At 52.9% G+C, this 21,777-nt stretch overlaps 10 protein-coding genes across 10 annotated transcripts; 5 read left to right on the top strand and 5 right to left on the bottom strand.

Annotated features, from left to right (window-relative positions):
• Positions 1 to 281: 281 nt before the first annotated feature.
• On the top strand, positions 282 to 2,598 carry A1O3_09605 (translation initiation factor RLI1; the record flags this gene model as incomplete). The annotated part of the gene is made up of 6 exons (XM_007739699.1): positions 282 to 301; positions 356 to 380; positions 515 to 917; positions 971 to 1,132; positions 1,182 to 1,837; positions 2,065 to 2,598. The coding sequence occupies 6 exons, from the start codon at positions 282 to 284 to the stop codon at positions 2,596 to 2,598; spliced, it is 1,800 nt and encodes a 599-aa protein (XP_007737889.1).
• A 1,368-nt stretch (positions 2,599 to 3,966) lies between these two features.
• A1O3_09604 (uncharacterized protein) lies at positions 3,967 to 4,698 on the top strand (the record flags this gene model as incomplete). Its single annotated transcript, XM_007739698.1, has 1 exon — positions 3,967 to 4,698. One exon carries the CDS (start codon positions 3,967 to 3,969, stop codon positions 4,696 to 4,698), a length of 732 nt encoding a protein of 243 aa, XP_007737888.1.
• A 1,158-nt stretch (positions 4,699 to 5,856) lies between these two features.
• Positions 5,857 to 7,470, top strand: A1O3_09603 (uncharacterized protein; the record flags this gene model as incomplete). The annotated part of the gene is made up of 1 exon (XM_007739697.1): positions 5,857 to 7,470. The coding sequence occupies one exon, from the start codon at positions 5,857 to 5,859 to the stop codon at positions 7,468 to 7,470; it is 1,614 nt and encodes a 537-aa protein (XP_007737887.1).
• A 1,140-nt stretch (positions 7,471 to 8,610) lies between these two features.
• Positions 8,611 to 9,318, bottom strand: A1O3_09602 (uncharacterized protein; the record flags this gene model as incomplete). Its single annotated transcript, XM_007739696.1, has 1 exon — positions 8,611 to 9,318. The coding sequence occupies one exon, from the start codon at positions 9,316 to 9,318 to the stop codon at positions 8,611 to 8,613; it is 708 nt and encodes a 235-aa protein (XP_007737886.1).
• A 623-nt stretch (positions 9,319 to 9,941) lies between these two features.
• Positions 9,942 to 12,249, bottom strand: A1O3_09601 (uncharacterized protein; the record flags this gene model as incomplete). Its single annotated transcript, XM_007739695.1, has 4 exons — positions 9,942 to 10,125; positions 10,179 to 10,716; positions 10,780 to 12,107; positions 12,185 to 12,249. The coding sequence occupies 4 exons, from the start codon at positions 12,247 to 12,249 to the stop codon at positions 9,942 to 9,944; spliced, it is 2,115 nt and encodes a 704-aa protein (XP_007737885.1).
• Positions 12,250 to 12,737: 488 nt separating this feature from the next.
• A1O3_09600 (uncharacterized protein) lies at positions 12,738 to 13,540 on the top strand (the record flags this gene model as incomplete). The annotated part of the gene is made up of 3 exons (XM_007739694.1): positions 12,738 to 12,831; positions 12,879 to 13,120; positions 13,184 to 13,540. The coding sequence occupies 3 exons, from the start codon at positions 12,738 to 12,740 to the stop codon at positions 13,538 to 13,540; spliced, it is 693 nt and encodes a 230-aa protein (XP_007737884.1).
• A 641-nt stretch (positions 13,541 to 14,181) lies between these two features.
• A1O3_09599 (uncharacterized protein) lies at positions 14,182 to 15,335 on the bottom strand (the record flags this gene model as incomplete). The annotated part of the gene is made up of 3 exons (XM_007739693.1): positions 14,182 to 14,310; positions 14,363 to 15,200; positions 15,265 to 15,335. 3 exons carry the CDS (start codon positions 15,333 to 15,335, stop codon positions 14,182 to 14,184), a joined length of 1,038 nt encoding a protein of 345 aa, XP_007737883.1.
• Positions 15,336 to 16,105: 770 nt separating this feature from the next.
• A1O3_09598 (uncharacterized protein) lies at positions 16,106 to 17,233 on the bottom strand (the record flags this gene model as incomplete). Its single annotated transcript, XM_007739692.1, has 2 exons — positions 16,106 to 16,187; positions 16,245 to 17,233. 2 exons carry the CDS (start codon positions 17,231 to 17,233, stop codon positions 16,106 to 16,108), a joined length of 1,071 nt encoding a protein of 356 aa, XP_007737882.1.
• A 972-nt stretch (positions 17,234 to 18,205) lies between these two features.
• A1O3_09597 (mago nashi protein) lies at positions 18,206 to 18,924 on the bottom strand (the record flags this gene model as incomplete). Its single annotated transcript, XM_007739691.1, has 5 exons — positions 18,206 to 18,400; positions 18,453 to 18,604; positions 18,653 to 18,748; positions 18,798 to 18,835; positions 18,887 to 18,924. The coding sequence occupies 5 exons, from the start codon at positions 18,922 to 18,924 to the stop codon at positions 18,206 to 18,208; spliced, it is 519 nt and encodes a 172-aa protein (XP_007737881.1).
• A 749-nt stretch (positions 18,925 to 19,673) lies between these two features.
• Positions 19,674 to 21,569, top strand: A1O3_09596 (uncharacterized protein; the record flags this gene model as incomplete). Its single annotated transcript, XM_007739690.1, has 2 exons — positions 19,674 to 19,997; positions 20,091 to 21,569. 2 exons carry the CDS (start codon positions 19,674 to 19,676, stop codon positions 21,567 to 21,569), a joined length of 1,803 nt encoding a protein of 600 aa, XP_007737880.1.
• Positions 21,570 to 21,777: the final 208 nt, after the last annotated feature.

Genomic DNA, 21,777 nt, shown 5'->3' with positions numbered 1-21,777 from the left:
CCCGCAATTGATCCAATCATAGGGCCATGAATTTTGATTTTGAGGGTAGCCATTTTGCCAGTTCACAATCATTGCCTCTCTATTCACCGCATCCTCTCCCACAATCACCCAGGCCGATTGTCGGGTCAAGTCTATTGTTGCTGTGACTCATATACAATTCAGTCTGGAGGGACGACGCCGCACCCCATTCTGCCACACCCTTCGAACTCAGCCACCTTCCCTCGCCCACATTTAGTAGCCTCAACTGCGTTCGACACTCGGTCACCGACACTAACGACACAATGGCGGATAAGTTAACCAGGTAAGAGGTGCTTCACACAATGGCTTAATGGCAGATCGCTGACCCAAGGTGCAGAATTGCCATTGTCAACGCCGACAAGGTTAGTCTATACCGTCAAACTGCTCTTGTATTTAGGAAATATCGTTAACAACGGTGTTTCTGCCCCGCAGTGCAAACCGAAGGTGTGCAATCCTAACCAGCTGCAAGAAAGGGTTTTGGACTGACAATATACAGAAATGTCGACAAGAATGCAAGAAGTCCTGCCCTGTGGTTCGAACGGGCAAACTCTGCATCGAAGTCACTCCCGAATCCAAAATCGCTTATATCTCGGAACGTTTGTGCATCGGTTGTGGTATATGCCCGAAAAAATGCCCTTTTGGCGCCATCCATATCATCAACCTGCCGACAAACCTTGAGACGCAAGTCACCCATCGATACTCGGCGAACAGTTTCAAGTTGCACAGACTACCTATGCCGCGTCCTGGACAGGTCCTGGGTTTGGTCGGGACCAATGGTATTGGCAAGAGTACTGCCCTGAAGATTCTCAGTGGCAAGTTGAAACCGAACCTGGGAAGATATGACAACCCACCGGACTGGGAGGAGATTTTGAAATACTTCCGTGGCTCGGAATTGCAGAGTATGTGGTCCTTGCAGTGGTCGTGCAGTGACCGATCGCTTATTCTTCTGCAGACTACTTCACGAAGGTGCTTGAAGATGACCTCAAAGCCATTGTCAAGCCACAGTATGTAGACCAACTCCCGCGAGCGATCAAAGGCCCCGTCAAAACAGTTCTGCCTCTCATTCAAGCGAAATCTGATATGGGCAACTTGGACCATGTTATGGATGTTCTCGGTAAGACCAACTCCAAGAACAGACAAGGTGGCAAGCTAACGCCCTTCAGAGTTGGGAGCGGTCGCAGAGCGAGAGATCGGCCTTCTATCTGGCGGAGAGCTGCAGCGATTCGCCATCGCGCTGGTCTGCGTGCAAAGAGCTGATGTTTACATGTTTGATGAGCCGAGTTCGTACCTCGATGTCAAACAACGTCTGAGTGCGGCCAAAACTATTCGAGAACTTCTTCGGCCTGACGACTATGTCATTGTCGTAGAGCACGATCTGTCAGTTTTGGATTACCTCTCTGACTTCATCTGTGTTCTTTACGGCAGACCTGCTGTCTACGGTGTCGTCACCCTCCCTGCGTCGGTTCGAGAAGGCATTAACATCTTCCTCGATGGCAATATCCCAACGGAGAACCTGCGTTTCCGTGAGGAAAGCCTGACCTTCCGGCTTTCCGAAGGGGTGGAGGAGTACATGATTGACAAAAACCGTGGCTTTCATTACCCCGCCATGGAGAAGACGCTTGGATCCTTCCACTTGAAAATCGACAAAGGAACATTCACCGATTCCGAGATCATTGTCATGATGGGAGAGAATGGAACGGGCAAGACGACGTTCTGTAAGATGCTCGCCGGCGTTGAGAAGCCCGACGGTCTTCAGAAGGTCCCCCCGATGAACATATCGATGAAGCCCCAAAAAATCACGCCGAGATTCACAGGAACAGTATGTGTCCTATACCTCCTCCGCCCATCAATTCTCCATCCCATTTCCCTCTACTTACTTTCCTCTCCTCTTCCCTCATCCTCCATCCACTTCTCACACTTCTTCCTGTACATCTTCCTTGATCACCTTTTACCGTTACCCTCATTCCACCTCTCCTATCTAGCCTCTTTTATCAAGCCTCTTACCCATGTGCTCGATGACCATACTGGTGACTAATACCATTAAAGGTCCGACAACTCTTCTTCAAACGAATCAAGGCCTCGTTTCTCAGCCCTCAATTCCAGAGTGACGTTGTCAAGCCTCTCAAACTCGACGACTTCATCGATCAAGAAGTCCAAAACCTCTCCGGAGGTGAACTGCAACGTGTTGCTATCGTCCTGGCCCTAGGCCTTCCTGCCGACATATATCTTATAGACGAACCGTCGGCATACCTCGACTCCGAACAACGTATCATCGCTGCCCGTGTCATCAAGCGATTCATCATGCACAGCAAGAAGACTGCATTCATTGTCGAGCACGATTTCATCATGGCCACTTATTTGGCCGACCGGGTTATTGTCTTTGATGGCAAGCCTTCGGTGGACGCTCGTGCAAACTCACCGGAAAGTTTGTTGACTGGATGCAATAAGTTTCTCAAGAACTTGGATGTTACGTTCCGTCGGGACCCGAACTCCTACCGCCCTCGGATCAACAAGTATCAATCCCAGATGGATCAAGAGCAGAAGCTCGCTGGGAACTACTTCTTCCTCGAAGAAAGTTGAGGCACCCTCCAGCACAAGCACAAGCATCAGCACCGTCATCAAAATGATCAGGGCAAGCGCCAGCATCACGAGGGGTGGGATCATGACCGCTATCAGAACCATGAGGCAACCCCCCCGCCACGAGACGACAACGCCGTGGGTCCCAAATCCAAGGGCATAAGTGATTCCAAGTCGCGTTGCGACGGACTTGTTATGGGCGACGCGGACGCCGAGGCCGAGGGTAGTGACGATGATGATGACGATGACGATGATGATATCGGCGGTTAAGGAGCCTTCTATGCCTCGGGGTTCGGCACGACTTGGGTCTGTCGCTATCCTTGTAGAGGCGTTTGAACGGAACGACCCCTTGTTTGAATTCGAAGAAGGGAAGAACCACTTTGGGGAAAGCTTGTCCCGATGGACGCTTGATCTGGAGGTTGAGCAGAGAAGCAGTTGTGGCTTTCAGGCCAAGTGAGCGTAGACGCATTCAGCTGACCAAGAGGGCACTAACCATAGCATGGTGTCATACACACTCCTTTGGCATCTTCTTTCAGAGCAACACTCGTTTAGAATATATCCGACATCTCCCTACTACCGAATGACCAGAGCCTCCCAGTTGATTCTACATAATAAACCCTCTCTCTCCCAAAATCCTGCGGGTACCTACTATGTAGCCACCCTCCTTCTCTCCCGAAATCACCATCAGGGCACAAACGCGAAACAACAGGTTGATCTACACTCTCGGCCCGGGAAGGGGAGCGACAGCCGCGTACATGATTGGTGTTGCGGAACGTTGATCAAGGCCGCCCTGTTCTAGTGTCGTCAGCCTCTCCCCAGATTCCGTCAGTCAAGGGGACAACCTGCCCGGGCCCGCTAACCCCAATGGGGAGTTCCATGCCACATCCGCGTCCAAGTTGCACCAAGCCGTGACGCAGCCATGACGGCACTGGCCGCTTGGCATTGTGGCTGTTGGCTCGGACAGCCAATCAACTTCTCGCAGCCACAATTGTGCAAGCCTTGTGTACGCAAAGGTCCGCAGGTAGGTACCTGCCTAGTACAGAGCACTTCAAGTTTGTGATGCAGAGCTGAGGCAAAATGCCATTTACTAGTATGACACCTGAAAATTGGCATTGCACCTGGCGCCTTCCCTGCTTTCAGATGAGAGAATGCCACCCCGCTGGTGACGTAACACTGGAAATCTCTCCCAGAGGGTGACTGCCTGCTTCACCTCGACGGACAGGCGGACAGGATGGATGTCTATATAAACAACCATTTCCACCCTTCCATCATTCTAAATTCCAGTTGAATCTTCATTCGTCTGAACTCTGAACACACACACATTCATATCATCTACACAACAAACACAACAAACACAACACACAAACAATCATGTCCGGTCTCGTGAACAAAGCAAAGGAGGTCTTGACGGGCAACAAGACTCATGAAACCACGACCGGCCACACCACTTCAACCCACGGGCATAGCGGCACGACTGCTCATGATGCATCAACCCTGAATACTACCCATGGCGGTCATACCGGTCATACCGGTCATACTGGCGGACATACCACAGGAGAGTATGGCCACGGTCAAAACACAGCCACTACTACGACGGGTCCTCATTCCTCCAATGTCGCGAACAAGCTTGACCCTCGAGTTGACTCGGATGCGGACCATCGCAACAATCCCACCAGCGGTGTCGGTGGATATGGTGGTCAAACTCATGCAAGCTCTGGATACGGTCAGACTCATGCAGGCTCTGGATACGGTCAGACTCATGCAGGCTCTGGATACGGTCAGACCTCGTCGACAGGTGGTACTGCCACGGCTGGCCCTCATTCCTCCAACCTAGCAAACAAACTCGACCCTCGAGTTGATTCGGATGCTGACCATCGCAACAATCCTACCAGCGGTGTCGGTGGATATGGTGGTCAAACTCATGCAAGCTCAGGATACGCCCCGACCTCGTCGACAAGCGGTACTGCTACAGCGGGCCCTCATTCCTCCAACTTGGCAAACAAGCTTGATCCACGCGTTGACTCGGATGCAGACCACCGCAACAACCATGGTACTCGAGGCGGTTATGGTGAGACCCAAGGAAGTTATGGCCGACCCTTGTAAACTCGAGAAGATTCGGCGGATTTGTGCACGACGGAATGACTTGACCTGAAGTGGGCCGAGCGCTGGAGATCCTCTGAGAGAGCTTAGACATGGTCTCATGATGATGATGATGATGTATGTAATGCTTATGCATTGATACCAACCAACAAGTCAATAGGTGTGACCACCTGCATCCTTAGAGAGCTTGACCTGATGGTTGAGAAGTAATTTTATTAGTTGACAGCCTCCTTCCATTCGTTCTTCCATCCATGCTTCGAGAGGTTTTCGTTGGCTACTAAATACAAACAGGGCAGGGCCTATGTGTTGAGCAGCGGGCGACAATGACCTGGTGGTGGAAAAAGGCTGCGTGTTGAACTTCGGCGGCGGTCTTTGGCCAGCCAGAGGTCGAGACATGGACACCTATGATAATACTCAGCTCAGCGAGGTTGATTCAGGACGAGCAGATCCAGAGAGTTTAGACTTTACAGGACCTCTTCAATTCTTATGAGGGCTTCTGTGCACCTCTCGTAGTGATTCAATTGTTCAAGTTGTGACGGTGGAGGTGCCAGTGCCCAACCAGCAGCTGTGACAGTACGATTGACGTACTACGTAGTTGCAGGCATTAGGCTGGGCAGGCCCTGGGCCCCTAAGCCTCCTTAGCCCTAGATCCTAAGCCTAAGCCCTTACAGTTAGACCTGCGGAGGCCCCGAACTTTGGGCCTTTGGGCGATCTCCCTTAGCCAGAAAAGAGTCTAGTGGCCCTTTAGGCTTTCTCGGTGGACGCCTAGGAGGTGCCTAGTTGGTGCCTAGGACGTACCCGGTGTGTAGGCGCCAAGGGTGTTCCCTGTAGGGCCAAGGCTCTGGTGACGCTGTATCCGTACTCTTTGAGTTCTTCTACCACTGGGCACTGGGCCTTGGAAATGCCCGAAAGTGGTGGGTGCTCGTATAAGAAAACTCGGTGCTCGCATTGAAGTTATACATTGCATAAACATATCTACACATCCTCCTCGGCGCCTTTTACCTGGCATCCCTAAGGAGATCCTACTCTGTAAACATGCCCTGCAGAGAACCAGACTTCTTGGCCTGCCCATCCTAAGCTACACGACGACTCGCGAACCACCCTTGATTGTGCGTCTGGACACCTCCGTTTTACTTCTCAACCTCTATCACATTAGCCGATATGGCTGCCAGTCAATCGGAACCCTTCCCAATCTTCAATGCAGACAATGGAGACTCGTCCTCCGAGAAGGAGGCCGAAGATGGCGGGAGGGAAGACGCCTATCAAAGACCCTCAGCCACCTCACACCTGCCCGCTCCCACTCGTACGCGGACCTCCTCCCTGATGCAGTCTTTTATCGAGAGCAACCCTCCCTTGGGGATGTGGCAGGCGACTGGCGAAATAGGTTCAAAGATTCCAACGCTGCCTGAGATCAGGAACGGTGCGTTTGCGGAGGAGGGATGGACCCACGAAGGACAAATGGAGCGTCGCGGGACGAACCCTTACGACATTTACCGTCAAAGGATGGAGCGGACCAGTTCTGCAAGTACCAGGACCAAAAAAAGCACTCAATCTGCAGGTCCGGGTGCACCGCTTGTGATTGTGGAGGAGCGACATGAATATTTCCCCAGAAGCGCATCGAGACCGCTGCAGGAGTCTTTGGCTGAGGAGGCTGCGACTATACAGCCGAACGGTCAAGTGGGACAGATCGAAAAAAAAAACACCGACACCGCAGAAATGCAAGAGAAGGACTCTCCCATGTCTTGTTCGCAACGCGACACCAATAAGGCGCAAGTTGTACAGATACAAACCGGCCCCGATGAAACAGGCACATATCCCAATGGTTACCGATTCCCCAAGAAACACACCTGGACGCAGTCCACCATGATTGGTTTGCAGGCGTTCTGGAAATTCTTTCTCACGCCTTTCGGGTTCATTGTGACCATCTACGGCCTCAACATCATCGGCTGGGGTGCAATGATTTTCTTCGTCCTCCTCAAGGCGGCGCCTGCGATGTGCCATCCCAATTGTGAGGACGACAGCAGTGCGCGTCAGAAGTGGATCGAGATCGATTCCCAGATCCTCAACGCCTTATTTTGCGTGACAGCATACTGTCTCTTCCCATGGCGCGCGCGCGATTTCTTTTACCTCATGCGTTGGCGACTGGGAGGCAAACAACTCTATCACCGCCGTCTCGCGGGCATTTATCGATCCTGGTACCGTCTGCCGGGGTCGGATAAGCTTTCCGACGACATCGGCCCTCCGCCAGTCTACAACAAGAAGAACCCGCGCACCCCGGAATCTCCCCCGCCTTACAGCGAGGAGGAGATAGCGGAGTTGGAAGGGAACCCTGCAATTCCCATTCCAGCAACCTCGATGCCCGATGCCCCCTTGACGGGAATTCGAGCGCCTCCAAGCAAGTCCTGGACGCTCGACTTGGTTGTATGGATGTATATGCTCAACACGGGCTTTCAAGTCTGTCTGTGCGTATGGATGTGGCACTACAACCGGTTCAACCGGCCCTCATGGGGCACCGGGGTTTTTATCACATTTGGATGTCTCTCCGGTATCGTCGCCGGGGTTTGCGTCTTTGTCGAGGGCTCTCGGGTCAAGAGCATCGAGGGTATCCCTGTACAAGAGTACGACGTCGTGGAGTCGGTGGAGGATTACCAGGAGCGCAAAGCCAACGAGGACAAGAAGGAGGCCAAGAAGGAGGCCAGACTTGGCCAGCTCAGAACTCACCGGGTCATCCGATCGGAGAAATTGAAGGGCCAGCAGTGGTTCACTCGGAAATAAATGATGCGATGCATACGGAGTAGGTTGGGCGAGGTTGGGTCGGGATTGGGATTTGGCTGAATGTCGTCTCCTGTATATGTACTGTCTCTTGTATGAATGGCAAGGCTTTGGACTGCCGGATCGACACCAACGGGGGCATTGCGCCGTGGTTAGCAGGGGTTTCAAGTGCATTTCCAGGGCGCAATGGTCTGGACGGACGACTGGAATGGGCCATGAAGCATGACGAATTGACGGCGGCGGCACTACATTGTACATTGTACATTGCATTAGCGACTACGGAGTACGAGTATACTCATACTCAATCATCAATGCATGTTCAGATGGCACTCGACCACACGGTGATGGCATTGCATGTCTACTATTACTGTTAACGCAACCGGCCAGCCAGACCAGCCAGATCAGCCAGACCAGACTGGACCAGACTGGACGGCCACTGTATACAGGAGAAGACATGCGCCCAGTGATGAACCATGTCATGCTCATGCTCATCCTCATCCGCTGGGTTGGCGACTCTGGCGCCTTGGATGCGGTCCCGTCGCAATGTACAAAGACCACCTCCCTCGTCCAGCTTAACGTCGCGCCCTGCTTAGCAAGTCTGTCGTAATGGTGGATTGGATCGATCCTGTCCTGGACTTGCTTCATGGTCTAGCGACCCTCCCTACCCTATCGTATGTACCCTCAGACGCTTTACCTTGCCATGCATACTGGATTGTATGTACCTCAGACGCTTTCCTTTACCATGCATACCGGATTGTGTGTATGATCGATCCGTCTCTCAATCCGGTATGTATGATAGACCCGGTCCGTCTTTCCTTGGTGGTGGCGAGGTGGAAATTTGCAAGTCACTCTTGATCACCCCCGTAGTGGCCACCGTGTTGCTGCAGGTTGGACGTCACTGGTTCCAGGTGCAGCGAGGCAGCGACGTAAGTTCGTCGAGGGAGAGAAGGGAAGCTAAGATAGAACATGGCAGGGTTAGATTGCTTTGCTGCCGCTCGTCAACACCGCCGTCGCCAGACTCCCTACTCTGACAAGAGCGCGAGGATGGGGTCGGATAAGGAAGGCCCAGGCCCAGGCCCAGACAGGCATACTTTTGTGGTCGAGGGCGATGCAGTAAACAGGGGCGCCCCGACCTGAATCTCCTCAACCATTCTGTCGAGGCTTCACCTCGCCTTCCTGCATGATGTAGTAGACGACGGTGCCGTCTCCGCCGCCGCCCTCGCGCGCCCTCATGCCCAGCAACACACGCTTCTGGTCGCGGTGTTGATAGACGGCCGGGTTGGACGGCGGCGGGCCGGCACTGGCTTGACCGTTCGCACTGGGTCGGCGTTGCGCAGTGCTGGGTGCACTTGAACCTGAGCCTGAGCTTGAGCTTGAGCTTGAGCTTGAGCCGGTGGCCTGCACAGTGATCACGTCCCGCTCTGGCAGCTGGTCGAAGACGGCGCAGAACCTGGCCAACGACCACTTCTCGGCCAGGGACAGCGGCAGCACGAACTCGCGCTGCACCGGTACCGCCGCGTCCGACATTCCATGCTTCAACAGCTGGGCTTGCAGGTCTGGATGGATGTAGCTGTGCTGCGGCGGGAGGCCGGAGATGACTGGGACGGTGACAGTGACAGTGACGATTCCGGTGCTGGTTCCGGTCGCCGTGGTGGGCGTCGAGCTGCCGGACGACGGGGCGGCGACAGACACGAGATGCCGCTTCAGGCCGGTCCAGTTGTGCTGGTGTTGTAGGTTATGCATGATCTCGAGCGCCAGCGCCTCCGAGGCAGACTTCGCGCCGGAGTTGGTAATGAGCGTCGAGACCGCAGACGGCGAGGGGGGGGCCGGGCTGGACACTGACATGGACATGGTGAATCCCGCCGTGCTCGGTGTCGGCAGTGTAGTGGAGCAGTGTAGCAGTGTATTGTAGCAGTACAGTGTTTGCGGTCCTGTCCTGGAACCGCGGACGTGTGTGTTTCGTCGTTGTCGTTGTCGTTGTCGTTGTCCTGAAAATAGCGACTTTGACTAGTAGTTGTGATAAAATAAAAACGTGCTCGCCGCTTTTACCTTTTTACATCTACTCCATATATCTGTATCTGTTGGCGACTCATCGAGTCAGCCTCACAATACTCGGTACATAATTCTCCATAATCCTGTGTGCTGCCTACTGCATGCATCCTGCAGACATATTTTCTCTCGCCTTTACTTGTCTGAGTGGCCCATCTCATCCTCCAATCAACAATTACAACTGAGAGGCTTCTGGCAAGAACGGAACGGAGGGGACCAACTGAAAATGATTGCTACCACCTACCACCTATCTCCTATCTCCTATCTCCTATTTATTCCTCGAAGCGTTGGCCTTACTGATCCTGATCACGAGCGAGGCCATGCCTTTGTTCACTTGTAGCCATATTCTATCTACTAATCAAGTTCAATATGCTGGATGATTCCTTCTGCCTCAAATCATCATATCATATCATCATATCATCAAATTATGCGCCTCCGTCTCTGGTCACACGCAGACCGAGCGCCTCACAAAGCCGAGGGTCGTCTCGATCTTGGTCCGAGTGATGCGCCCGTACGTGACGTTGCAAGTTGTCAGGTCGTGGGTATTTATGCAGTTGATCAGGACAGAATGGGCAAATGTAGCCTGGCGAGAGATGCATGAAGCCGTGTCTGTGTCCGCAGTCAGAATCAATAAACCAGTCGAGTATAACTGATTCACTTACCTGATCAGTTCATTCTTTCTCTTGAAGCCCTGACCACCAGGACCTCGAGGACACCCGCCGACCGGACAAAAATGAGGCCGCCTCGCATTAGAATGCATGTTGTCCGTGTGGCTGTTCAACAAGTACTGTGTCGGAAAGGGCGCAGCAGCACAATCTTCGTGCGTACATATGTAAGCACCGGCCCCGGGACGAGCTGGTTCGGGCACAGCACCGGGAGTCGGAGACAGGTCAACGACGGACAATGCAGTGATGGGCCTAGTAGGCCTTAGGCTGGATGGTGTTGTAGCTGAGCCCAAAGCCATGTCTTCCGCGGGGTCTGGAGGCGTTGCAGGCGGATTTGAAGGAGGTTCCGAGTTGGCTAACATGGTGGATTGCAACGCATTAAGGACTGTATCCCTGCAATCGTCGAAGAGTCGTCGACGCTCTCCCTCCGAAAAGAGTTCACGGCTATCCTCCAATTTGCAGTCGGTCTTACGCCGCCGATGGGTCTCCCAACCGTCCAGCGCATGGAGCAGTGGCATGTTGATGTAGTCTGGCACTACTCGCGTTGTGCTCAGTTCCCAACCCAGTCATGGCTGATATGACGAAGAAGCATGCTTACAGGCAGATTGGGTTGCAGGCACTTCGCCTCCTGATGCCATTTGCCCTAACCATACCCAAAACTGTGGATGGACGTCGGCCAATAACGGGTCGTCGAGGCGAAGCGATAATTCGCTGTCCTGCGCCGGCGGTTCTATGCAAACGTCAGTGAAGCCCAGTCGGAACTCATGCTCATCTTCACACTCACCATCGCCGTCTGCGTGCCGTTTTCTTGCTCTGGCATTCGAAGTCCTTTCCCACAGTCTACTGAACGTTTGTATTGTCTTCCTTTCAAGATGATGCGCCCAGAAGATTGTGCAGAGCTCGATACCATCTGGATCCAGTATCTCCATCGCGAAGGAGCTTTCTCGATCGAATGCCTGCAGGTTGTCGAGAGTCTCCTCCCCCAGGAGAATCTCGCAGGGCAGTTCATCTGGCACATAGAACAATTTGCCAATCCACTCAGTTTTGGGCTGCTGCAAATCAGCCGAGAACCTGGCAAATATCTGGTGGGATATCCAACCAATGCTCGCATCGGCAAATTGAACTGCTAGGCGATGCTCCAAGACCCTAGAGCGCTGAGAGGATTTGTGGACAAGCTTTTGGGATACAAGGTCCATCTCCGAGCCCGTATCGGCGTGTGCATTCACCAAGGTACTGTCCACGTAACACCTGAACCTCTCCCTGGAAGTTCCGATATGCATCACCTGCAGAGGGGACGCAGAAGCCGCGTGCCTTTCTCGAAGCCGACGTTCGCGGTGCTTCGTCATGGTTTCGGTAAGTCTCAGGAATACACCGCCAATGATGGCTGGACGGATCAAGCTCTCAAACACGTGGAACATGCAAGTCAGCAGTATGTCGGGTTGTTGTGCGAATCGGATCTCCATTTCAAGGGCTCCTAGGGACTGCACGCCTTTGCCGTTCCCTAGAACGAACTTGGTCGAAAGGCTTGGGTCCAGCTGGCCCAGAATGCCAAGTTGGCTGGCAGTGTCCTTGGACAGGATGTTCTGTTCGGATCCTGTGTCAGGACAGGCCAGGACTTCAGTCCCTTGAAGTATGACTGGTAGATCCCATTTCAATCTATGCTGCTTGACATCCGGGCGATTGCTTCTCTCTGGTGGTCTATTTGGCGGTCGGTCAGAAATGTGGGGCGGCGGCAAGCGGTGCCTGGTCTCAATGTTTCCGTTCAGAGAGACATCAGTGTCAGAACCTTCCTCATCCTTGAAATTATCGATGGGGCCAGGGAATTGCTGATAAAATTCTTGCTTGGAAACAACGGCGCTTTCTTTAAACCAGTCGTCCGAGTCGTCCGGTAGAGGATTGATTTTGACAGGCTGCAAAAGGGGAAATCTTCGTGTACGATAGGGGTACTCCTCGTTGTCCGGATTGATTTCGAAAGGGGGAGATCTCGTATCATATAGCCGTACGCCTCGTCGACGGTCAGGAGCTCAACCTCATGAGTTCCTCCCAGGGAACTCTGCAACTTTGCCATCAGAGCAACTTTGTCGTTGCCGGAGAAAGTCTTCCAATCTCAGGCTGCGTTGTAACTGACGCTGGTGTGTGGGAAAGAGTCAGCCATGCCGCGCCAAAATCTGCCTTGTGGCGTTGTGGTAGGCGGGGGTTGAGTGAGCAGCCAGTAGTATTGTGCATGTCTTTGGCACCTCTTCAATTCAGGCTGAAATGTAACCGGCAACATGGGGTACGGGTTTCAAACCTGCTCCAGTCGACTCGGAGAGCACAATCCAAATCAGAGAAACTTCGATGGGACACTTAGCCGGTTACCGTGGGCTGGCACAGTTCATGGTCCGTGATAAAGATCGGAGCCCATGTATAGTTCGCAGATTCGACAATCTTGGTATCCGCAACCTCCTGTACCTGCAGACTGATCTGCTCGAAATCAGTGATCGTCTGGAAGAACTGGACAACTCCCATGTTCGGGCTTCCTTAGTTGTCAAGGCTGGCTTGAGAGATTGGAGCAGTATGAGAGTTGAAGGACTCGAGGAGCGCAGCCGGTTGCAGATTCAAGAGAGAATTGACTTGGTCATTAGGTTGAGAAAGACGATGAGGGAATACCGTATGGCCGTCACCAGCTTGTAAGTCCACTCAACTGAGAACCTCTAGGAGAGATGCTTGTGTTGGAGCATAAAGTCAGAGCAATCGAAAGACCATCCCACAGGACCCTCGAAGCTGTTCGGAATTGCTTCAACAATGTCACCAGTTCATTGAGACCCGGTGTTCCTGCACTCGACGGCCGAAATGCGGATATATTCAACGATGCCAACGACCTCTTGTCACTCAGGGTCGCAACGGAGGATGATCGCCTTACCAGGTTCCTGCAGACCACATTCCCGATTTTGTTCGCGGTGAGTGTCAGGAGACCATACGTCAAACTGCTTGCTTGCTTACTTGTGGGATTCGGAATCTAGAAGCAAGCACCTGGCTCTGACCTGGAGTCGCATAAGCAAGGATGCAATCCTAGTCCCGATGACCCGCTCTCATACTATTCCGAACGTCGGCTGCACGCCTGTGTTGCCATCATATACATCATCCTCGCGTCAGGCTTGCTTTTCGGGGCCATGTTCAACCTCTACTTCGTTGGAAGCAACCCGAAACGCCTGGGATTGATTGCAGGATATACCGTCGTCTTCGCTCTATGCGTCGGCTTTTTATCGAATGCGCGGCGGGCCGAGATATTCGGCGCCTGTGCCGCGTATGCTGCTGTCCTTGTGGTATTTGTGAGCGGGGGTCTGAGTTGCGGCGCAGCATCAGGTTCAGGTGGATGATATTTGACAGTCACTCGGTGCTGATATGGAGGACGGAGGACGGAGGACGGAGTACCTAGGTATTCAAGGCCTGGGACCATCATACCAGGTTGAGGGCCAGGGCCGTATCCATGACCGTAGGGGAAATGATTGATGATTGGGCTTTGGTGTGATTAACGAGGCTTTCATCGAAACAGCTTCCCTCCGAAGAAGGTTGAAGTTGAAGTTGAAGCTGAAAAGTTTGGTACCACGTCATTCAGCCTTGTAGTACTCCGTACTCCGTAAATGGCAATGAAATCTCCCGACACCTTCCTTTCCATCACCGCCAGCATCGACATCGACATCAACCTCGACACCTGCACCAGCGTGATCAGAGAAGCACCAAGCAGTTGTTGGAGGTGATGGTATTATTGTGATAGACTCTCGCGACCCCAAACGCCAGATCGAGTACAGTCGTCTCATCTGATAAGAAACCCCAGCAATTACATATAGACACACTGACGCCTGTGCTTCCTTAGTTATGTACTTCTCCAAACTAGACATACACTGTGCAGGGTATCGGATGTCGTAACAGTCGCTGGCAAGAAGATGATTGCTCCATAACGCCCATGACCGCAACTTGGACTCGGCGGCCATCTCCTCCACAGATGCCGTAGAACAAATCAAGGGAACATTCCCACAACCAGCGCATTGACGACATGGCCCTCTTTCCAGCCTTGTGCGGCGAGAGTGCGTCTGTCGTCCAAGATCTTGCCAAGATATGCGATTCGTATCCGCGCCTGGCTTGGAACCTAGAGAGGGAGTGAGTCATCGAGCTTCACAGAACACATCTAGCTAGCATACCTCAGTTTCATCTCGGATTCTCTGGGTGAGTGCCGCGACGCGCTGACCCTTGCCTAGAAGCACGACAACGTCGGGGCCTCCTCGGTCGCTCAAGCGACATTTGACCCTCATAGCGTCCCTTTCGACAACGGCCTTACCTTTGGCTTCTTTGGCCTTCTCGCCGTCAGTGTCTTCCTTGTTGAAGCTCGTAGGACCTGCCTCGGCGGCTTCCAACTTTGCAAGCGTGTCTATGTCACCTGCACCCAGGACAGTCTGGCTGTCCATGTCCCCCGCATCTTCGGAAACGTTGATAGGATCTGAAATGACCGCCTCGGGCATCCTGTACAAGTTTCCAAATTCGTCGTAGGCACCGTCCTCAAGTCTTCCCGTGGGTAATGTGACGACTAGAGCATCCAGGATACCCTGGGCATCGTCCAAATCCCCTTCGTGCAAGCATCCAATGGCTTGTTTCAAGCCGCTCCAGACCTCTTTCCGCCCCGTCACCCTGGTCTCGAAGAACTCGTATCGTTCTCTTTCCAATTGAGGGCGTGTCCAAGTCCGCGTAGTGCTCTTCCATGGCTTCGGTGGTTGGAGCGGGAGGTTGTAATGATCGGCAAGGGATAGTGGCTGGCTCGGGTGGGATCCTGGATTGTGGACCGAATGACGAGGGGTGGAGAGCGCAGACCTCGAAGTCTCACTCTGATGTATGGACAGGCCCGAAGGAGGAGCGAAGGTACGCGGGTCAGGGTCGTGGGAGCCACCATTGATGGCAGTCTGAGATGTTATGGCTTGAGAGGAATGTCGGACTTGAGGAGGCACAGTGTCTCGGCCGTTCTGAGAACCGTCGGAGTCTGTAGGTCTTGATGTACAGCACCCCTGGAGAAAGTAAGCCTCAAGTCAGTTGCAACTGTTGAGGAACGCACGAGGCAGGGCCAGCGCCAGGGTCAGGGTCGGGAATGAATGGTGGTGCAGCAATTAAAGGATTACGCACCATGGCTCAAGATCATCCTGCACTAGGCTCCTCCGTGCATACAATGGCCTGAAAGAGTAGAGTTCACAAAAACATTTCGCAAGCAGTGCACCCTCAGCCTTGGGTGGCGGGGTTGGAGGTGAAGAGACGGACACTGAGCAGTCAATGCACGAAACAGCGCCAAACGAGAGTAACGCCTGCGGTGGGCTTCGACATACACTCTGGAAGGATGTCGATGGAGAGGGTGATTGTGGCGACTTGGAGAATGGTAGACGTTGATCGAGGTGGCACCGAGACGGAGAGGAGGTGATGGTGATGGTGTTGGTGTTGGTCACGCCCAATAATAAAACTGGAGAGACAAGTCCGCAGAATGGTCCAGGCCTGATCAACTACTAGAGTACGGAGTAATAGTAGAGTCTCTCTCTACACGCGCCCATGTCTGCTCCCAGTCTGCTCCCAGTCTACTCCGTCCTCCGACTCCGACTCCGACTCCGACTCTGTATTGTCTCGAAACAACACACCAGCCATGACCCCCGCGAGCCTGAGCGATTCGTTTCATAGAAAAAAGGTTGGATTTCATACTAAGCCAAAACATCCTGCCCAGAGCAAAGAGAATAGAAAACATGTCATTATGTCATGTCGCCAGATCCATGTCCTCAATCTGCCTGTGAGATACAAGAGCCATGGAAAATCTGTCTATCCAGCCAGTATCTGCAGCATCTCCCTAAACGAGACCCGTTGCAAGCAACGCAATCCAGTGCCAGCCCATGAAACACACATGATATTGACAATCGCTAACGGAATTCCACCGAAGGACAGACGCCCTTCCCCCAAACGCCTTGCTGGCCCTCATGTTGCAGTTCGAGCTGTTGGTACCTGATTCTACATCGTTAGTCACAAGCAACCAGAGATGTGGACGATTGCAGCACTCACTTCTCGCTTTTGGAGTGGAAATATATCCCGCTCACTCGTCCCTCCGCTTGATTAAAACAGATATAGTAAAAGCCCTCGAAGCTGGCTCCTTGGATGCTTTTCAATTTGTAGTCCGGCACCAGGAAATGTTCCTTCCATCTCATAAAGATCACCTCCTGCTGCCACCAATCCTCGTGATTCAAAGGATAGACAAAATTGATGTTGCGTTTCGCATGCAGACTAAGCGGCCGCCAGGCGGGGAACCTCGCCCAGTGAGTCAGATCAGTCTTATCACTGGCACCCCAAGCCGGGTCTTTCGTCCTAAAGCTGTATTTCTGATTTGGCCCGCCGATGATCTCTCCTGTGAAAAAAGTGGTCAAGGTCGGGTGGTCGGGGGTAAGCCCGCAGATCTGCAAGTATCCCGACATGCTCGCTTGTTCAATATCCACGGTCAAGATGGTGACTTCGACATGGTAGATCTGGCGGTCTGACTGTTGCGTCCCTTTAAACTTGGAAAAAGGCTGAAATGTAACCGATGGATACTGCGGGCGAAGTCGCCTGTTGGAGAACTCCCAATCCTTTGCCTCGCTCGACCAGTCAAGCTCTTGGTCGATTGAGGGCAACCCGGTCCGGGTAGTAGTGTCACCGAATCTCCTTCTCCTGTGCGGCGCAGAGAGTTCTGAGGGCGTTGATAGAATGTCCAAGTCGTCGCCGCCATTCAACCCCGTCTCCCGGTCTCGGGCGCCCGCTATCTCGCCCAGCACATGCGCCTTAGCGGTGCTCTCCGCGAGATCAATCGTGGGTGCAGTTTCGTATCCCTCCGTTTGCGAGACTCCAGTCATCTTCAAGGCACCGTCTTCGAGGGTGCTATCACCATCACTCTCGGGGTTGTCACCTTCCGTCTGCTCTGCCGAGGATCCGGCCTGTGTATCTCCCTGAAAGTCCTCGGAAGAATTATACATATCCTCCTCCTGGAACAGCGACATGCTTGCAGCGGTGTTGCCACTCATGGCCAGTCGACTGACTCCATCTCCCCCGACAGACCTTTGCTGAGCAAATTCGCGCCCTAATTGATGGTCGCCATTGGTTTCTGGAGGCGGTGTTAAAGGTACAGGGCACGCGACACTGGTTTGACTTAGATCAGCGCGGTGAGGGCTAGCGGGAGTATTCGATGCATGAGTTGGCATTGAAACGGGACGGCTCGCGGGATTATCATATGGAACGAGTGCGAGGAGAACCGGATGCGCAAGGACAGCTGGTGAGGAGCGGGGAGACGATTCGGCGGGAGAAACGGTGATGCCGAGGGAGAGGAAAAGAGTACGGAGTACGTATTGGCGGAACACGAGATGTGGCAGAGGAACAATGATGCGATGGAGAGAGATGGAGTGATGGGAAGAGGTGGAGCAGAAGCCGTCGATAATAGCAAGCGCAAGCACAAGCACAACTTGAACTTGAACTTGAACCCGGCGTTGGCTGATGAGATGATGCTTGAACTAATTACTAGTATTACTGCTAGACCAGCCCGGCGTCCGACACTGGCAGTGCTCCCTCGCACTTTGCGGGGTACGGATAGGATACAAGCACTCAGACACACTCATCACCACACTTCTTCTACTCTGTAGTAGACATCCTGCAACCCTTTGATTCAATGCCATTATCTTGTCCCATGAACCTCAGTTCTGTTGTGTCCCTACTCCCACTTGCTGGGCCATTCAGTGTACATCGTGTTCCAATTGCCGGATGATGGCGGATGGCGGATGTTGGATGGCGATGCCGCCGCATTACGTCGAGTCGGTCTCCTCCAGCAGGCCAGGCACGGGGGCATAGCATTCATGATCACTGGCTTGTATAGCAGTATTTCCTCGTCTCTTGAGCCGCTTCTCTCAGAGGCACAGAACTGTTGAAGTTGCTGGATTCATCTGGAACCCTGATGGCAATGTTGTCGTTCGATTCAGAAGGCAGTTTGGACCGAAGAAATCTAGCTAGATTGGCTTGATCTGTAAGGCAACCATGTCAGAACGTTCTGGACCCTCAAGGTGCGGCCGTCGTACCTTGAAATGCAGTGATATCAACGAGAACACCAATGCTTTCAAATCTTGCACAAGATAATAGAAGACTCGCAGTCCTTCTGGGTCCGCGGAATCGGTAACGTCTCCAAGAGAGCCAATCTTCGCAGTCTGGACAATGGTCAACGCCTGGTGTGATGCCCATAGGGAGTTCATGGCAAACCTCGAATTGGATATGATCACTTCCGAGCCTGATTTCGAGCTCTTGTCTTCCGTCCTTGTTCTTCTGTGGCCACCGGGAATCATCCTCTTTTATGATTTCGCTGTCTTTGATGATGCGTTTGATCTCGGCGATGAGCAGGGCGCTGACACACACTAAGTCCTCGTAAGTCACACGCCGTTATGCAGGAGTGGGAAACGCACTCTCTTTGCGAATAAGGGAATCATTGCGATAGTTGGAATTGTTGGCATATCTCGCAGTAGCGCTGCGTCCATCGCCGATGACTCGGAAGTCGAACTCTGTTTACCCATTAGTTACATCTCACGGATAGTGGTAGATCGATCTCACCTAGAAATTCGTGACCAAATCTGCCAGAGTGACCGGAACTGTTTTTGGTCAATATTCGATCGTAGACGAGCGACGGAGAGATGCCATACTAGTAGCGCACGTAGAACGGCTCATTGATGTTTGACATGGCTGAGCTGCCTGAGCAAGTCGATTCAGATTCCCTCTGATCTAGACCGCAAGAACCAGGCTTGAAAAATCCTTGGTTTGGATGACAGTCAAGGCTGCGACTTTCCGAAGTCCAGCGCCAAGAGAACAGACCTAGGGCCTTGGATGCTTCGTACTACTGGGCAAAGGCGGTAAACTTTTGTAGCGGAGCCAGGCTAGGGCTATCACAACAATACCTGTGGTGACTGCGACGACTGAAACTGTACGAAGTGCGGTCTGCTTGGTCTGTTCTTTAGCAATGATGGTGTCCCACTTGTTGGGTCGGTTCTTGGGTGATGAGGTGGAGAACAGGGTGGGTTGCTGCACTACTGTATCCGACATCGAGTTATCCCCTGTCTTTTTGAAGAGTTACTTTGAGTCTTCTGAGATGCGTTCTGCTCCCCAGACATTTTGGGTGGTAGTGGCTTACAAAGACAAGTTCTGAATCCATGGAAAAAAAAAAAAAAATTTTCCTATACCTGAACATCCAAGATAAAAAGGAAGGAGCGGTAGTAAGGCAGGTGCATATTTCACTGTCTGTCTCCCCCGCTACTACTACTCGTAGGTGCCCCGTACTGCCAAGAGAGTTATCAAGGCTGCAGCGAGGCTGTTGACTCTCCACATCTCGTTTCTCCATGTCAAAAGAGTTGCTTCGACTTTTCAAAACTCACGCTCTTCCGCCACAGACGTGTAAGACCCCTTTAGCTGCCGTGCAGCAAGCTCCTCTGGACTATGGCGACCCTCGCAGACGAGCTCCTCAACGATTTCGACGAATCTGGCTCTGAAAAAGAGGACAACGCAGACGGCTTCCAGGACGGAGAAGACACTCATGGCGAACTTCTGGGCAACAGCCACGAAATGAGAGGAGAGGTGGAGGAAGATGATGAGAGCATGCCAGATGAAGAGGAGGAACTAGCCGCCAACGATGCTGCTGGGACGGAGACATTGGACGACGAACTTGACACAAAAGCCAAAGTTGAAAAGATGCGATTAGGTGGTGTACGGGATGTGAGGAGTGTGGCGGGCTTGATGAAGACTCTGCAACCAGTCCTAGAGGTAAGCATATGACCCCTCCCATCATGCTATTGCCAAAGCCCTTTCGGTTTACATAAAGCTGGCCGCAGTCCTGACGGTTCGCCCTCTTTTCAGAGAATCTCCCATTACCAGAATATCCCGCCGGATCAGCGAACAACTGCAGTGGGATCAATTGAAGACAACCCGGAATACCATCTACTGACCCAGTCCAACTCTCTCTCGACACAAATCGACAGCGAAATAATCCTCGTCCACAAATTCATTCGGGATCATTACTCTGCACGTTTCCCAGAATTAGAGACGCTGGTGACGAATCCAATCGATTATGCGAAAACCGTCGCCATCATCAGGAATGGACCTCTGGAGAACATCAAAGCCCTGGCTGATTCCTCCGACAACATCGTCGGACAACCCCTCAGGTCCGTCTTAGACGGTCCAACCTTAATGGTGGTCACTGTGGAAGCAACAACGACGCGAGGCCAAGAACTTAGCGAAGCAGAGCTCGAGACGACCATACGTGCGTGCGAGATGGCGCTCCAGCTGGACAAAGCGAAGAAGGTGCTCACAGAATATGTCCAGTCTCGGATGAACGTATTTGCGCCTAACCTCACTGCAATAATCGGCTCACTTACAGCAGCCCAACTACTCAATTATGCCGGTGGCCTGAAGGGTCTCGCCAAGACACCTGATCGCAACGTTCCCGCGATGGGTTCACGGAAGCAGAGGCAGAGTGGACTCGCAACCAACGTGGGCATACGGCAGCAAGGGTTCCTCTATCATTCCCCACTTATCCAAAGTATTCCCAACGACTTGAGAATCCAAGCCATGCGTATAGTTTCCGGCAAACTTATCCTCGCCACGCGTGTGGACAGCGTGCACCAAGCACCGGATGGCTCAACGGGAGAGCAGTTACGCGAAGATTGTTTGAGGCGACTGGATAAGTTGACCGAACCTCCGCCGAATCGTGGCCCACGAGCTCTCCCTGCGCCGGACGATAAGCCTAGTCGCAAACGTGGCGGGAGGAGAGCTCGCAAAGCCAAGGAGGCAACTGCCATGACGGAGCTGAGGAAACAGCAGAACAGGATGGCATTCGGCAAGGAGGAAAAGGAAGTCGGGTACGGAACCGGCGAGGGTACGGCAGGATTAGGGATGATTGGCCAAACAAATGACGGCCGCATTCGAGCCACGCAAATCGACCGGCGCACCATGGCAAAATTGAGCAAGAAGAATCCGGGTTGGGCCGGCTCGGGCACAGCAACGAGCCTCAACAATGGTATGAACACATCGCTGAAGGGATTTGGAACCTCGGGAGGGAATGCCACGACACTGCGAGCTCAAGGACTCCGGACGACTGGCGTCAGTGCTGGAACGGCCAGTTCGATCGCGTTCACGCCAGTCCAGGGTCTGGAGTTGGTTGATCCGAAAGTGCAGGCTGAGTTGAAGCGAAAGCGTGAGGCCGAAAGTGCTGGATATTTCTCCCGTGGTACATTTACTCAGGTCAATGCGGGGAAATCGGAAGGGGGCTTCAAGGTGCCACAGTTGCCAGCAGCGAAGAAGGTGAATATGGGTCCTCCTCCAACACCCGGGAAATGAGCATGATCAGATATTGTTCTGCTGCTTCAACACCTCGAAGATTGTCGGGACGGCAACCACGGCTACTGGGCTCGTAAGCGGGATCTGGTCAGACAGGGCCAGGGCCAGGACCAGGACCAGAATATACCGTCGATCGAGCATCCCAAGACCATGGGTGAGAGACTTGTTACGAAAACAAGATTCAGATGTGGTAACAGTCTACCAACCG

The sequence above is a fragment of the Capronia epimyces genome (assembly GCF_000585565.1).
Source record: "Capronia epimyces CBS 606.96 chromosome Unknown aczIQ-supercont1.10, whole genome shotgun sequence".
In the NCBI taxonomy this organism is placed as follows: Eukaryota; Fungi; Ascomycota; class Eurotiomycetes; order Chaetothyriales; family Herpotrichiellaceae; genus Capronia; species Capronia epimyces.
The sequence above is the reverse complement of the archived record's forward strand: the minus strand, read 5'-3'. Positions and strand labels throughout refer to the sequence as shown.